The 14,268-nt window shown below is 29.9% G+C and overlaps 1 protein-coding gene across 10 annotated transcripts in view; it reads left to right on the top strand.

Annotated features, from left to right (window-relative positions):
* Ptp10D (Protein tyrosine phosphatase 10D) overlaps positions 1-14,268 on the top strand; it is a 160,323-nt gene that overhangs the window by 56,132 nt on the left and 89,923 nt on the right. For all 10 annotated transcript variants that reach the window (XR_013039445.1, XR_013039443.1, XR_013039442.1 and 7 more), the window contains 4 exons: positions 685-963; positions 5,308-5,717; positions 6,529-6,906; positions 12,521-12,713. Coding sequence is in view for 6 of the 10 variants with exons in the window: in XM_076535956.1 (XP_076392071.1) it covers positions 685-963; positions 5,308-5,717; positions 6,529-6,906; positions 12,521-12,713 (1,260 nt within the window). In the remaining 4 variants the exon portion in view is untranslated. The remainder of the gene's footprint in view (positions 1-684; positions 964-5,307; positions 5,718-6,528; positions 6,907-12,520; positions 12,714-14,268) is intronic.

Here is a 14,268-nt window from a genome sequence, read left to right as displayed (position 1 = left end):
GATATATGTATAATATTCACACGTCTATGTGTAATATAATTCTTTAACTTTAATTTTTAATTTTAATTTTCAATAATTCTTTCTTCTTTCAATTTTATAACATGTATTATACACGAGACACATTATACATGAAACTATAATAATTCATAGATATAAATTGAATAGTGTTAGATTTTAATATTGAGCTATCGGGATATTTTTCTATATTTATTTAATTATTAATATTTTTTGTTTGTAAAATTTCACTACGAGAAGACAGTAGTATTACAATAATAATTGTTATCTTAAATCTCAGTAAATAATAAAATTGCTCCAAATTTCTAGAGAACAATGTTGCAATAATTTCAGCTACAAACGAAATTACAATATGTCTATTTACAATTACAAGCCTATATATGAAAAGCAAATATTTAAAATCAGTGTCCTCAAAAATGAAGTTACATATAAACAAACGCTATTTTTTTAACGTATAATCTGAATTCATCTAATTGCATCATCAGTTCTATAAAAAGTACAAAAATATAGCAAGACATGAACACAAAATATGAAAATTTAATAAGTTCATAAAATTGATAACTTTACACAAAATCGAAAGATGGATTTGAAATTATCTTGGATAAAGAGAGAAACGTTAGGACAATAAAAGAAACTGCAAGAGAACAAACACGATTGTATCGAATTCAGTGCCACTGATCCAATCGGAGGTCGTTGTGGTGGTCGATCGAGATCAACCCGACTCGTTGACATTAAGGTACACACCGACACCGATCCAATCGTCCAAGTTCGATCTGTATCGTTTCCGGATTAGCGATGAGAACAACACGACGAAAGAACGACTGGTCAACGATACCGACACCAAGGTGACGTTCACTGGCCTAACACCTGGTAAACTCTACAACGTGACGGTTTGGACAGTCAGCGATAATGTCGAAAGCAGACCTCTGATCAGACAGGATCGACTTTGTGAGTATTGCGCGACGGAGGACGATTATGGGATGTAACACTAAACCTACCAAACCAAAACCGTTTAACAGTTTTCTTAAGTTAAGGTGAAGTGGGGTAAGTTCGTAAACGGGGCAAGTGCGTATACAGGCTATTTTTATTACAATATGAGCGAAATTTCTCCATTTAGTATGTCTGTTTCCTTGTTTTGTTTCACTATATCCCCTTTTATATTTCAGCTAAGAGTACTTGTTTGCAGTATAGAGTACTTGCATAATGCAGTAAAAAGCATTTTATAGCAGATTTGTTAATAATTCTGCTCTTGCCCCATTGCACATGAAATAAAGTTTCAAAGTATTTAACTTCAAGTTACGCTTTTACCCCATTTTCGGGGAAAGTGCAGAGTAGTTGACATTTTAAACAATTTCCTATCAAAATCAAAATGTACAAAATTAAGGTTCTAGTTAATATTAACTAAATGGTAGTAATTGTGCAAATCGTTCGATATCGACAGCGCTAAGTTTTTACATAGCAGACTGAAAATACTTACGTTTAAATACCAACTTTACAAAAACCAGTCTGCACTTACCCCACTTTACCTTACGAAGTTACGAGGTTTCTGTGTTGATCTTCATCAAGACGCATACATTATTTTATGTTTTATCATTCGTCTTTACTTCTCAAGTTTTAATTTGGAGTTCAGGTAGGTTTGGTGTTAATGCAACCCGGCCGAGGGATGGTAAAGTGGCAGGAAAAATGTCCACATTCGAACTAAAACTTTGTCAACTGGTATTTGCAAGGTATTAATTAAATTGTTAATGCAATAAGACATATGTATAAATGATATTTTATATACGTGAACTATTTTTGGGCCAAAGGCATTATTTTTTATGGAAATAAAGTGCTGTATTGTTCAAATCAATTTTATGGTAATTATGTAAGAGGAATTTATATAATTTGAAAATTTGAATACGAAGCTAAAAGATTCAATTTTTACCAGATTTTTTAAAATATGTGGCGCTCTGACTCTTTCGAATAAAATTTACTCAGGATACTATATTGCATTTTGAGTCTCTATTCCTAATAAGTTATTTACTTTACAGGAAGTTATAGTAGAGATATTTGTAATATCTTATAATAAAAATACAATTTCAAAATGATTTATTTAAAGATGTTTACTATAGCAAGTATTATTGCTCGAGTCTTTTATCCACTATTTGTGAAATGCGAGTATCATTTAATGTAATATCTGTTATAAGAGAAAAGATTTATTTGTATTTTCAGTAATAAATGATAGTTTAAATGTATCTAAAAAGTTTATTGAAGATTAATAAAATGAATAAAAAAATATATACAGCTCTTGTGTGTTTTAAAAACAAATTACATTTTTAATAACTCATATCTGTATTCAGTGACTAAAATAAAGGCAATACATTCATTTGAAATGTTTTTTATAACCATGTTTTGTAACATCAAATGCATTTCATGTAGAAAATTGAAAAGTAGTCATGAATTATTTCTATACTATCTGCTAGAACAAATAAGTAATGAAAATATCCAAAAGTTTAGGAGTTTCTCAGGCATCAAATTATTGCGTCCTAGTCTTATGACCTTTTTCGATTTCGCCGTCCCTCTGGCACGGGTATGTATATTCAAGTAAACATAAATTTATTAAAATGGATGTCAAATCGATCGAGTATTTACATTTTACACGGTATTCTTTTCGGTAAACGTTCAGAACATTCTTCATAATAATTAAACGAAGTACTTCGTAAATCTTAAAAATCGTTTATCTTAAAAAATAAAAACGGCACATGTGATTATTTACATTGGAACATAAACAAATGTGCTTTAGTTTTGTGTATTATCTCATTTTTTCGTTGAATACCATAATTGTTTACTATTACATTTCATTACTTGAAAAACAATTTCAATCATATACATAAAAATATGGAATCATGAGAATGGAGGTATTTCGGTAAATGGTTATAGTTCGTTAAAATCCGCTTCTGAAAAAATTCGTTTAAAATTATTTTTTGAATACACTATAGCTTGTTTTGAGGGTAAAAAACTATACTTTCAGATATATGCCAAGACTGCGAATATTGTTACGTATCAACTACAGACGTTTTCAGACATAAATAAATGTTTACAATTTGACGAACTATAAAGGAAAATTTTATCACTTGAATTTCAACTTAAATCAAATCAAACAAGAAGTGAACTTTAATTTTCAGTAGGACTTTAATATGCAGTAAAACTTCAATTTGATATTAATTTTACATTACGAAGTAATAAATTTCAACAATCTTTTACTAGTGAAAAAGTGTTTTAATCCTTACTATAAATTTCAATTATTATTACTTTTTAATCTTGCAATTAGTAGTACATAAAAATAGAGTTAATTTTAGTCTGATAAAGTATGTTAAAAATTTTTCTACAAGTGATATAAAAAAAGTTATTTTGTCAAAGATGGCAAAACTTGTAATATAAAAATTGTACATATACTTAAAATAAACTCGCGTAAAACTCGATACAATTAAATAGCATATTTTGTTTATATAATACACGTTGTGCAGTTTCGTTTTGTTGACATTTGTGTGACTGCTTTATTAAAATGTGCATCAAAGTGGTGCACATTTATAAAATCCCACTTAAGAACGTGGTATTTGGTTGTTGAAAATCAAGCTTGTGATATTCGAGACATTTCACAAGTTTTATTAACATAATCTTAGAAACAGTATCTTAGACAGTTGTTTAGGATAATCGCCTCTAACGAGTAGTAATTAAGGGTAATATACTTCTTTTATCGATAGATCGGTATTTCAAAATTTCTCGTTATTTTAACGATTGTAATATTATTTCAATAAAATGGCAAAATCGTAAGTAGACTCTTTGATTACTATACAACGAACTGAAATTTATTAAATTTTAATAATATTAATTAATTAAACATTTCTACATTTTTTTAATAGCTTAGCGAGTATTTTATTTTTAAATTAAATCTTTATGTAAATATAATCAATTGACATAATATACTGATTCAATCATTTCATTTTTATATTTATAGAATGGAACATACTTTTTCTTCACTAAAATGTTCATATTGAAAAAGACGACATATTTCGATTTTTTAGAAATTCGGTGAAGAAATATAGTTTTAGAAACGTAGAGAAAATCGGTGTAAGATGATCATATTAAAGGAAAATAACTGAAATGATATTTTATTTTTTATCCGAAAAAGATATCATATTGCAACAATTTTATATGTCTCTGAAACAAAAATATGTACACAAACAAAAATAATTTTACTGTTATTTTTAGTTGAAAGTTAAACTAAAATTTGCATTCATCCCTTCAAAGGAGGGTATAGACCCTCTCCATCTCTATAGATGTATAAGTATACAAATCTCCCATGTATATGTACATATGTACATCTCACATATGTATACATGTGTATATCTCATCACATTCTGGACACATTATGGCATCGAAAATTTCTTTCTCCTCTGTTACGTGACTTAACTCATCTGTTTTTAATGTGGGTCCATTGCATTGCAAAATTGTATTAAGAAAATATCTGTAAAATATCAAAAATAAATTGTACAGCAAATGAAATATTTCACGGTAAGGTAACAAGTGTACCATTTTATAAAACTATGTATATAAGTAACATTAAAATATAATATAGATCACCTTTTTTTAAACCACTATATTTCTTCTGCACTTGCATAAGTGTCAAAATTAATTATATATGATTGCCTCTATTCGCTAATTTATAATGTCAAGTTCTTATTTACATTCACAAATCATGATTTCGTTAGAATTTCCGGTTGCATTGTGTTCTGACTACCTCAGGCTAAATTATAATATATTACCAACTCATATGCATAAATGGCGTCTCCAAGAAAATCATCTCGTAATATCAAGAGAAATAAAAACTCTGATCATCTTACCTCGATCTTCTTTACATTAAGTATTAAAAGGTTCCATAAATTATTATTTAAAATTTAATGTGATTATTTCGTTCCTGGGCAAGGAATGTACAAACTCAAAATTCGAACGAACAAAGTTAGAATTATCTTTGCATTAATACAAATAGAATAAAATTTTACCGAATAGCTTTTACTATTTTATATACTTAATTTTTTGAATAATAACTGCAGTTGAAAGAAAAGAATATTTCGTACTATGTTTGATTATTTTATAAAATTTTATTTTCTGCAGAAAAAGAAATAAAAGAATCAAGCAGATGCTAGTCTTAATTATTTATAAAATATTAAAATTAAAAATGTTGACAATTCAGTATACGAAAATATTTCAGTATACCAAAATATTTCTATTTATCCCGATATTATTTTTCAGATCCTGAACCGATAACAGCGATCCAGGCGATAGACATCAACGACACAAGGATCACATTAACGTGGGACATTCCACGTGGTCAATACGACGCCTTCGAGGTCCAATACATAAACACAGAAGGAAATTACATTCAGAACATCACGTCGTTCAATTCGATAACCATTTCCGACTTGAAACCACACAGGAATTACACGTTCACTCTCGTGGTACGCTCCGGCACAGCATCCTCAAATCTCAGGATATCGAATCCTTTGAGCGCCAGTTTCACCACCAGCGAATCTTACCCTGGAAAGGTGGAGAAGTTCCATCCTACGGACATTCAGCCCAGTGACATCAGCTTCGAATGGTCTTTGCCTAGTCAGGAACAGAATGGCATCATCAGAAAATATACCATCACTTATGGATTGGAGGTAAGTCCAATTACGAGGTATTGCTTCGAAATAAGCAACACGTTCGGGCCAGTTACTTATTTCAAAGGTAGTGGTCGGCTTGCTGTTTTTTGAATCACTATGTCTTAGAGTGAGAAAACAATATACATGTTCTGTCTTCCTTTCACCAAACTGTTCGGTCAAACATAAAAATTAGTTTCGGGTTTCTCACTCGGCAGCTGACTTCAATCAAAGTAGGGATAGAAATTTGCTAATTTTGAAGCTCGAAGCTGTTGTTTCAAGGCAATACTGTATTTCATAAATTAATGAAAACAGTATTGATAATATACAAAAATAGTAATGATACGTACAAACTAGTGAAATTATAATAAAATATTAATGTCGGTCAGTTTGAAATGTGAAAGTTAATGAAAGTTGAAGATATACAGTATTTACTACATACATATATAGTGTGATGCAAAACGATTATATTAATTATAGAAAATGAGGAGTATTAAAAGTACATAAACTTTGTGTCACTTTAACAACATAAAAATATTCTAAAATAATTTGGTAACAGTAATTCATTGGACATTAAACAGTTTTAAATAACAACGTTGAATAATGTTCTTCAAGAACATCTATAAACTTGAACGTGTCAGTCATTTCTTATTTAGTTCTAACTGACCAACTTGTTTCAGTAACATTCGAATCGAAATAACCGAGTAGTTTACAGAAGATAATGTTCAAAATTGCTACTTATTATTCTTACTCTACTGTTCTACTGCGGTTTACTACTCATGTAAATAAACTCTGATCGAATTGAAACGATGACTGTTTTCGCTATTATTAGGGTTCAGCACATACTCAGATGCAGGACTTCAGACCAAACGAATACCGTGGCATCATCAAATCCCTCATACCTGGCAAAACATACATCTTCCGTATCCAAGCGCAGACGAAAATTGGTTTCGGACCTGAAGCAGTGTGGAAACAAAAGATGCCTATACTGGCACCTCCAAAGCCACCGACACAAGTGGTACCAACTGAAGTCTGCAAAAGCAGCAGCACGATTCAGATACGGTTCAGGAAGAACTATTTCAGCGAACAGAATGGAGCTGTGACTTCGTACACCATCATCGTGGCGGAGGATGATAGCAAAAATGCTTCTGGCTTGGAGATGCCTAGTTGGAGGGACGTGCAGGCGTACAGCATATGGCCACCTTACCAGGTAAAATACTTCGTATTGATCAAATAAATGCATGCACGATTTTGCTATACGAGGTGCGATCATTAAGTTCCGGAACTGGTCCCGTATATGCAGATAAAGTCACGTGTTTCAAATTCCCCTATCCCCTACTATCCCCTTCAAAGTAGTCCCCTTGTGCAGCTATGCACCGATCCGAGAGTCTCTGCCATTTTTGGAAAGCTTCCTAGAAGTCTTCTTGTCGAAGTGTGTCAAGCACCTGCTGCGATTCGCGTTGAATCTCGTCCACCGTGTCAAATCGGCGACCCTTGAGCTTTAATTTCATTTTGGGAAACAAAAAGAAATAACAGGGTTCCAAATATGGTGAATACGGAGGGTGAGGAAGGACGACCATGTTCCATTTTTTTTTTTATGTCCCTCTGTTCCAATTTAGAGTCCATCGTGATTTCGCAAAGGAGAGCGTGCGTATGCTACCATAAACTTGTCTAACACAGGATTCAATGAAGGTATCGCTTTCAAACTTCGTGTCATATGTCTCGAAGATTATTATTCATATGTCCTGCGAGCGCAAGTCAATCGTGTGATCCGTTTGGTCACAGCAGACACAATCCCGGAACTTAATGATCGCACCTCGTAAGTAGAAATAAGTACAAGTACAAGTACAAGTACAACAAGTACAATAAACAGTGTACAAGAACTGTCATTTGTACAATTTACCATATCAATGCCTTGGTAACCTTGATAGGTTCAACTTAATAAATCATAGGTTTTGGATGGAAATCTTTAAATTTATATCTCTGAGAGTATTATACAAACCTTATTATCTGTATTCCTGTTTATATTGGATTATTAATTTGTTGTAAATTTTTATTATATGGAAGTACGAATTCAGTAAAAGCAGTAAATTTGAAATTTTAGTTAGGTCAATGTCAATGTTAAGTAATATACGTACAAGGTGATTCGCTTATGGTGTCACCTGAGTTATTCATCTATCTATCTTCTATATAAATAAAGATTAAATGCTGTTCATTAACAAGTTTATTTGAGAACGAAATTTTATACGAAACTTTCAGTTATTGCAATAAATTATTTCAAAAGGAATTGTAAAATGAACAATTCCTTGTTAAAAACAATCGAATTAATATTACTGTTTAATCTTGTTTTTACTTCGACAATATTTGAGTACGTTTACAAAGACTTTTTGATATTGATATATTATGCAAATCGAGGCAATAAACTTTTAATATAACGTCACAGGATATTAACCTTTTGGTGTAATATCAAGTTACGTTCGTGACGCCCATTACAGATACAACAAACATAAATTCTATTTACACTACGAGCCTGTAGATTAATACCAACTGCAATTTCCATATTAAAGGATTCTTAAATCCAAAATATCTAACATTTTAACTTTTCTTATTTGTTTTACTATTGTCGTAGTAATTACATAACCCTGACTCATCCCTTGAAAAATTTATAGATAATGGATTAATCGTTTGGTATTATTTGACACTAAAAGCTTTTAAAGCTACACAAGATGATTTAAAAAAAGAACCTAAATATTCCAGAAGTGTTTTGAACTAAAAGTTCAAAGTTTGAATTTATTTTGAAAATCATCTTCCCAAGAAACCACTTACAGCCTCTTCATATTATTAACAGCAATTGGTCATTAATTTTTATCGATTTTCAATGTTTCATATCAAGTATATCCTGCAGGAAGGCTCTTCAATATTGTTAAATTGCGTCGAGATGTAATTTTCTTTTTTCAATCGAACTCAATGCGTCATCGGCACACTGAACGATCTCGCAATAGAGATGTAAAATAATGAATGCAATGTATCATGGCAAGTGGCTCGTTAACTTGCAAGATCACGAGCGAATAACGCAAACAACGAAGAAAATACGTGTACTCAAGACCACGCATAAACAATTGGTGCTCGCTGCAATTGTTGCATTACGTGTACGCCACGTGCAGTCAACAGTTGATCTCGGTACACGACCGATTCTGGTCGTCGTTAGAGGACACACTAACGATTATGTGAACTGTCGTAACAGTAAAACGCGTAGAAATCAAATGAACGTCATCCTTGTGCTATTCGGACATTTCATAAATACCTGCATCCTTTTAACACAGTTTGTCCGTTAATCGCAGAGTTCGATTCGCGTTCTTGGATCTGCAAGTTGTAATGGCCGTGGGACGCTGCTAAATGTGTCGAAGTTTTGAAAGCTTTTATGTTTTGATGGTGTGAAGTAATAGCGTGAATAGCCGAAATTTTCGGCTTGAATGAATTGTATAAAAATTTGTGGAAGTTCATAGTCACATAGTTCAGATTGTTTCTGAAAATTTATTTTAAATAATCAGAATTGTAATACGTGGTTACGTGTTAAAAAGGGTAGTTTAATTATTTGAAGTAATATTTAGTAATTGAATATATTTGCTAAGTATTTTGAAGTTTGATGTCTGGAATATCTTCAGGTTTAAGTTTTTCATATTTCCTCAGGAATATTTGTTAAAAATATTGCAAGTGTAAAATTCGCGTTGTTCTTTTTTTGGAAATATTGTATGGCATTGAATGATTTTCGTAATAAAATTTTAGAAAAAAAATAGTGCAATCAAAAATTTAACATAAAGAAATATAAAGAAATGTGTTAGTTGCAATTTAGTAGGGACATGTATCAATAAAATTAAAATATATTATATATGCAGATTTTTAATGATCTGTGAAGTGACTGAGTATATGAAAATAATAGAAAATTACTGTACCATAAGTGCCACTTATATCTAACATGCAATAAAACATTAAATAGTGCAGTGAAATGTTAATGTGTACAAAATACATACTTGTTCAAGAAATCAATTTAAAATGAGTTCAACAACAACAATGAAAATATAATGAATGATATTATCTTCATTTCTAATTATAAAATAATGTATAATTTATAAATTGACGAAAGAGGAACACGATGTTAATTTAATTTAGCAAATTGTAGTGATTAGTGACGTCTTCAAGTGCACGGTGTTGTGTTTAAAAATATTGATATGAGCATCAAATTGGACAATGAACGTTGTACAGAGCTTTTTTTCAAAAAGCGGCAAGTTGATTGCACAGGTGATAAATCTAATATTAAATATTAATATTAAATTAATAGTATCAATTATTACTGGCTAGATAATAATTATTTCATATTGTTCCATGAAACTTTTAGGTTCACCAATAATCGATTTATTTTTCTATTAATAATTTTCAAGTTTTTATACGAAATGTCGTAACTGCGGTATATTTTATAACAGTACAATTTAGGGTTTCATTAAATTGACCTTGATACACATGAGAACCTAAATCATTCATACGATGCAGTTCTGCTAGCATTGCACGTATGAGCCAACAATATTTGCTTTGATAATTTGAAAATTATTTACAGCCTCTTCCTAATAAACAACGAAATTAAGTCAACACATGATTGTTTGCGCGCCTTGTTTCAGTGGCTTGAATCATTCGTTTGTCCTTGAAAAATCATTTGAATAATTTTCTGTCTCTAGGAAACATTTTACGAGTATAGAACATATATCACAAATAAGCGAGTTAACAGAGTACTTACGTGAATTAATACACGTTTGATCGAAGAATGTACTAGACATGGATGTAGAAAAAACCTCTTACGTGATGTTGTTCAATATTACCCTTCATTTCCTCAAAAAATGATTCAGTTCTTAGTAATTCTACTTATCCACACATCGAACACTAATTAGAAATCAATGAACGTCGTTTAACGTAGCCAACAGGAAATTAGTACATACTACGTACTATGTAATTTCGCATTGTATCTTGCTTTATTACGATGTAAAATTCGTGATGAAAAAATGAGAAATTTAAAAGAAATTTAATATTTTTTACATAGAATTAAATGTAATAATTGAGAATATACAGAATGTGTATACAGATGTAGTTTAACTTTGATGTATCATGCAAGTAGCTTTCGACAGCAAACATTTTTGTCATTGAATAATGTACACGTAATTTGAAATTAAAAATAAAGTTTCAAAAATATAATATTTTATGATATTAAAATATTAAAAATAAGTAGTTGTTATATATAAGAGAAACATTAAATGTAATTGAAAATACACGTTAATGTATTTAACTTTGGTACATAACAACATAGATGAAGGTTTTAACAAATTTTTTAATTTAAAGGAAGAAACTTGTGAACCGATCAAATGATCAGTTTGGTAGTTTTAGAGTTAATAAGGTACTTTGACATGTTAGTCCTGTAATAAGTCATGTATGCATTTGTCGAAAAGAAAAAAGAAAGTGTTGATACATGAATCGAATAATATATGGATAGTGTAATGTATGGAATAATACATGAACGTAAGAATTAATATTAGTATAGGAAATAATATATGAACATATGAGTTAATAATAATATATGAAATAATACATGAACATATGAGTTAATGATAATATGTGAAATATTATATGAACATATGAGTTAATGATAATATATGAAATAATACATGAACATATGAGTTAATGATAATATATGAAATAATACATGAACATATGAGTTAATGATAATATGCGAAATATTATATGAACATATGAGTTAATGATAATATATGAAATATTATATGAACATATGAGTTAATGATAATATATGAAATATTATATGAACATATGAGTTAATGATAATATATGAAATAATACATGAACATATGAGTTAATGATAATATGTGAAATATTATATGAACATATGAGTTAATGATAATATATGAAATATTATATGAACATATGAGTTAATGATAATATATGAAATAATACATGAACATATGAGTTAATGATAATATGTGAAATATTATATGAACATATGAGTTAATGATAATATATGAAATAATACATGAACATATGAGTTAATGATAATATGTGAAATATTATATGAACATATGAGTTAATGATAATATATGAAATATTATATGAACATATGAGTTAATGATAATATATGAAATAATACATGAACATATGAGTTAATGATAATATGTGAAATATTATATGAACATATGAGTTAATGATAATATATGAAATAATACATGAACATATGAGTTAATGATAATATATGAAATATTATATGAACATATGAGTTAATGATAATATATGAAATAATACATGAACATATGAGTTAATGATAATATATGAAATATTACATGAGCATATGAGTTAATAGTAATACATGAAATAATACGTGAACACATGAATAATATACGAGTAATATAACATGAACATATGAATTAATAGTGATACATGAAATAATACCTGAACATATGAATAACATACGAATGTTAACACTAGGTTTACGGAATCCGTAAAAATGACGGTTAATAGGTTTATTTTAGATGACAGAATTTGTTAAGAAATTTTTGTAAAAATGCATCAACTTTCAGCAAAAGAATCAATGTTTTAGACAGTTCACATATCATCTACAATTTATTTATTTTTCTACTTTAGGTAAATTTAAATAAAAGGGACCATAAAGCGTCCGTAAATCTAGTGTTAATAATATAATTGAACAATACAATCTTACTGATAAAGCCGAAATAATTTTTCAACCAATCCAACTATTTTCCACTTCTGTCCAGGTGATGGAACCTTATTATCCATTCAAAAATGGATCCGTGGAGGACTTTACGATCGGTAGCGAAAATTGTGACAACAAAATAGGATACTGCAACGGGCCTCTGAAGTCTGGATCCACCTACAGAGTAAAAGTCCGAGCGTTTACAGCACCTGATAAATTCACGGACACCAGTTACAGTTTCCCAATTCAAACAGGTGAGAAAGATCATGTGAAAATCTTGATGTGAACGATTGTTCCAATCGGTTCTGTTAGGAAATTTTCAAATTTATGGAAAGAGGACGAGATGAACATGTATTTTTCATATTTCTCAGTAGATTTCATATTTCTATAAAGCGAAAAATACATTTTCTTCACTTTGTTCAGATTTACATAAGATGTTGCGACAAAACTTAGAAAGAGTTTAACTCTTCTTTAAAAATACAATTTTTGTACTGTGATACTTTTTGAGTTTTTGCTTCTATTTTATTTTTATTACTTCAGAAGCTTATATGTAGAAACTTTTGTAACTCGATGTTTTGTGAAATTAAAATAGCATTCTGTGTAGAGCTTTATAAGCTTGATGGTTTCTTGATATTTTTTTTATATTATGAAAAGAATACGTGGTGTTTGTCTGAGCTATAGCTATAGGAAGCTTGTTAAATTCATGCCTCGTTATTTCGTATACATGTCTGCCTAAGGATTGCTGCTGGCAGGTAAGCTAACATGTTTCAATGTATACATATTTTTATCAAGTATAGAGCACAACAATTTTTACAGTAATTTTTTACATTTTACATGTTTATTTTTTTTACATTTAGCCTATTTGTTAACACTGAACCTACCGACGTATAATGTGTACTTAATTTGAGATGAAAAATGAAGTCAAAAGTAGATAAACAAACGAAAAAACAAAATTAGTGCACACATTAATTTTTTATTTTGACGAAGCTCAATACAGATAACAGGAGAAACATTTCGACAAATTGTGTATTTTTATTTATAATAAAAATCTTGTGAAACTGTCATTTGACCGGTTTGGTTTAACATTTTAAAGCTATAGAAATCAAAATTGTACCATAAAAAGCTTATGTACCTATTGTTTTGGTCGAAAAGTTTCTTCGTGATAAATCATCGGAAAGTTATAATATTTTTCCGCAGTTACTATCATTCTTACTTCCCTGACAAAGGTAACTCATTCTATAGAAAATTAAGTAAAAACACTTTCTCTAAGAACAGGATTTTTATTATAAGAAACAGCAAAGACACTCACATAAACATATTAAATTTGAACTAACGATAAAAATGCCCATATATTTAGATAACGAAAAATAGAACGCATAACTGGTATCGTGTATGTGGTTTATTTATCGATTCCTAGTTATGGTTACAACATGTATAAATCATCCTTGGTACAGTTTTTACAGTTTTCGTTTCGAGAAACGCGTTAGCTTCGTTCCTAACCGCGTTGTTCAAAACCGAAATAAACTACAAACTATACATGAGTTATAGAAATTAACTTATTAGAAAAAACTTATTATTTTAAAAAGTGATTGGTTTTATATGGATAGTTGAACTATGAATATCAACAAGAAAGTCGAAATGGTAAAAATTGTTTGAGTGACTTGAATTAGAAATTCAGTTTAAACACCGCATGTTCACTTTATGGTTCGACGGCACAAAACATTATGCACAACTAAGAAAAAGAAGTTGTTTAAAAACGTTTGTGGAAGCGGGGAAAAGAGTACTTTAGTCCTGGCTCTCCTATAATTT

Source organism: Megachile rotundata, chromosome 1, assembly GCF_050947335.1.
Source record: "Megachile rotundata isolate GNS110a chromosome 1, iyMegRotu1, whole genome shotgun sequence".
Lineage (NCBI taxonomy): Eukaryota > Metazoa > Arthropoda > Insecta > Hymenoptera > Megachilidae > Megachile > Megachile rotundata.
Note: the sequence above shows the minus strand (reverse complement) of the source record. Positions and strands in the feature narration are given on the sequence as shown.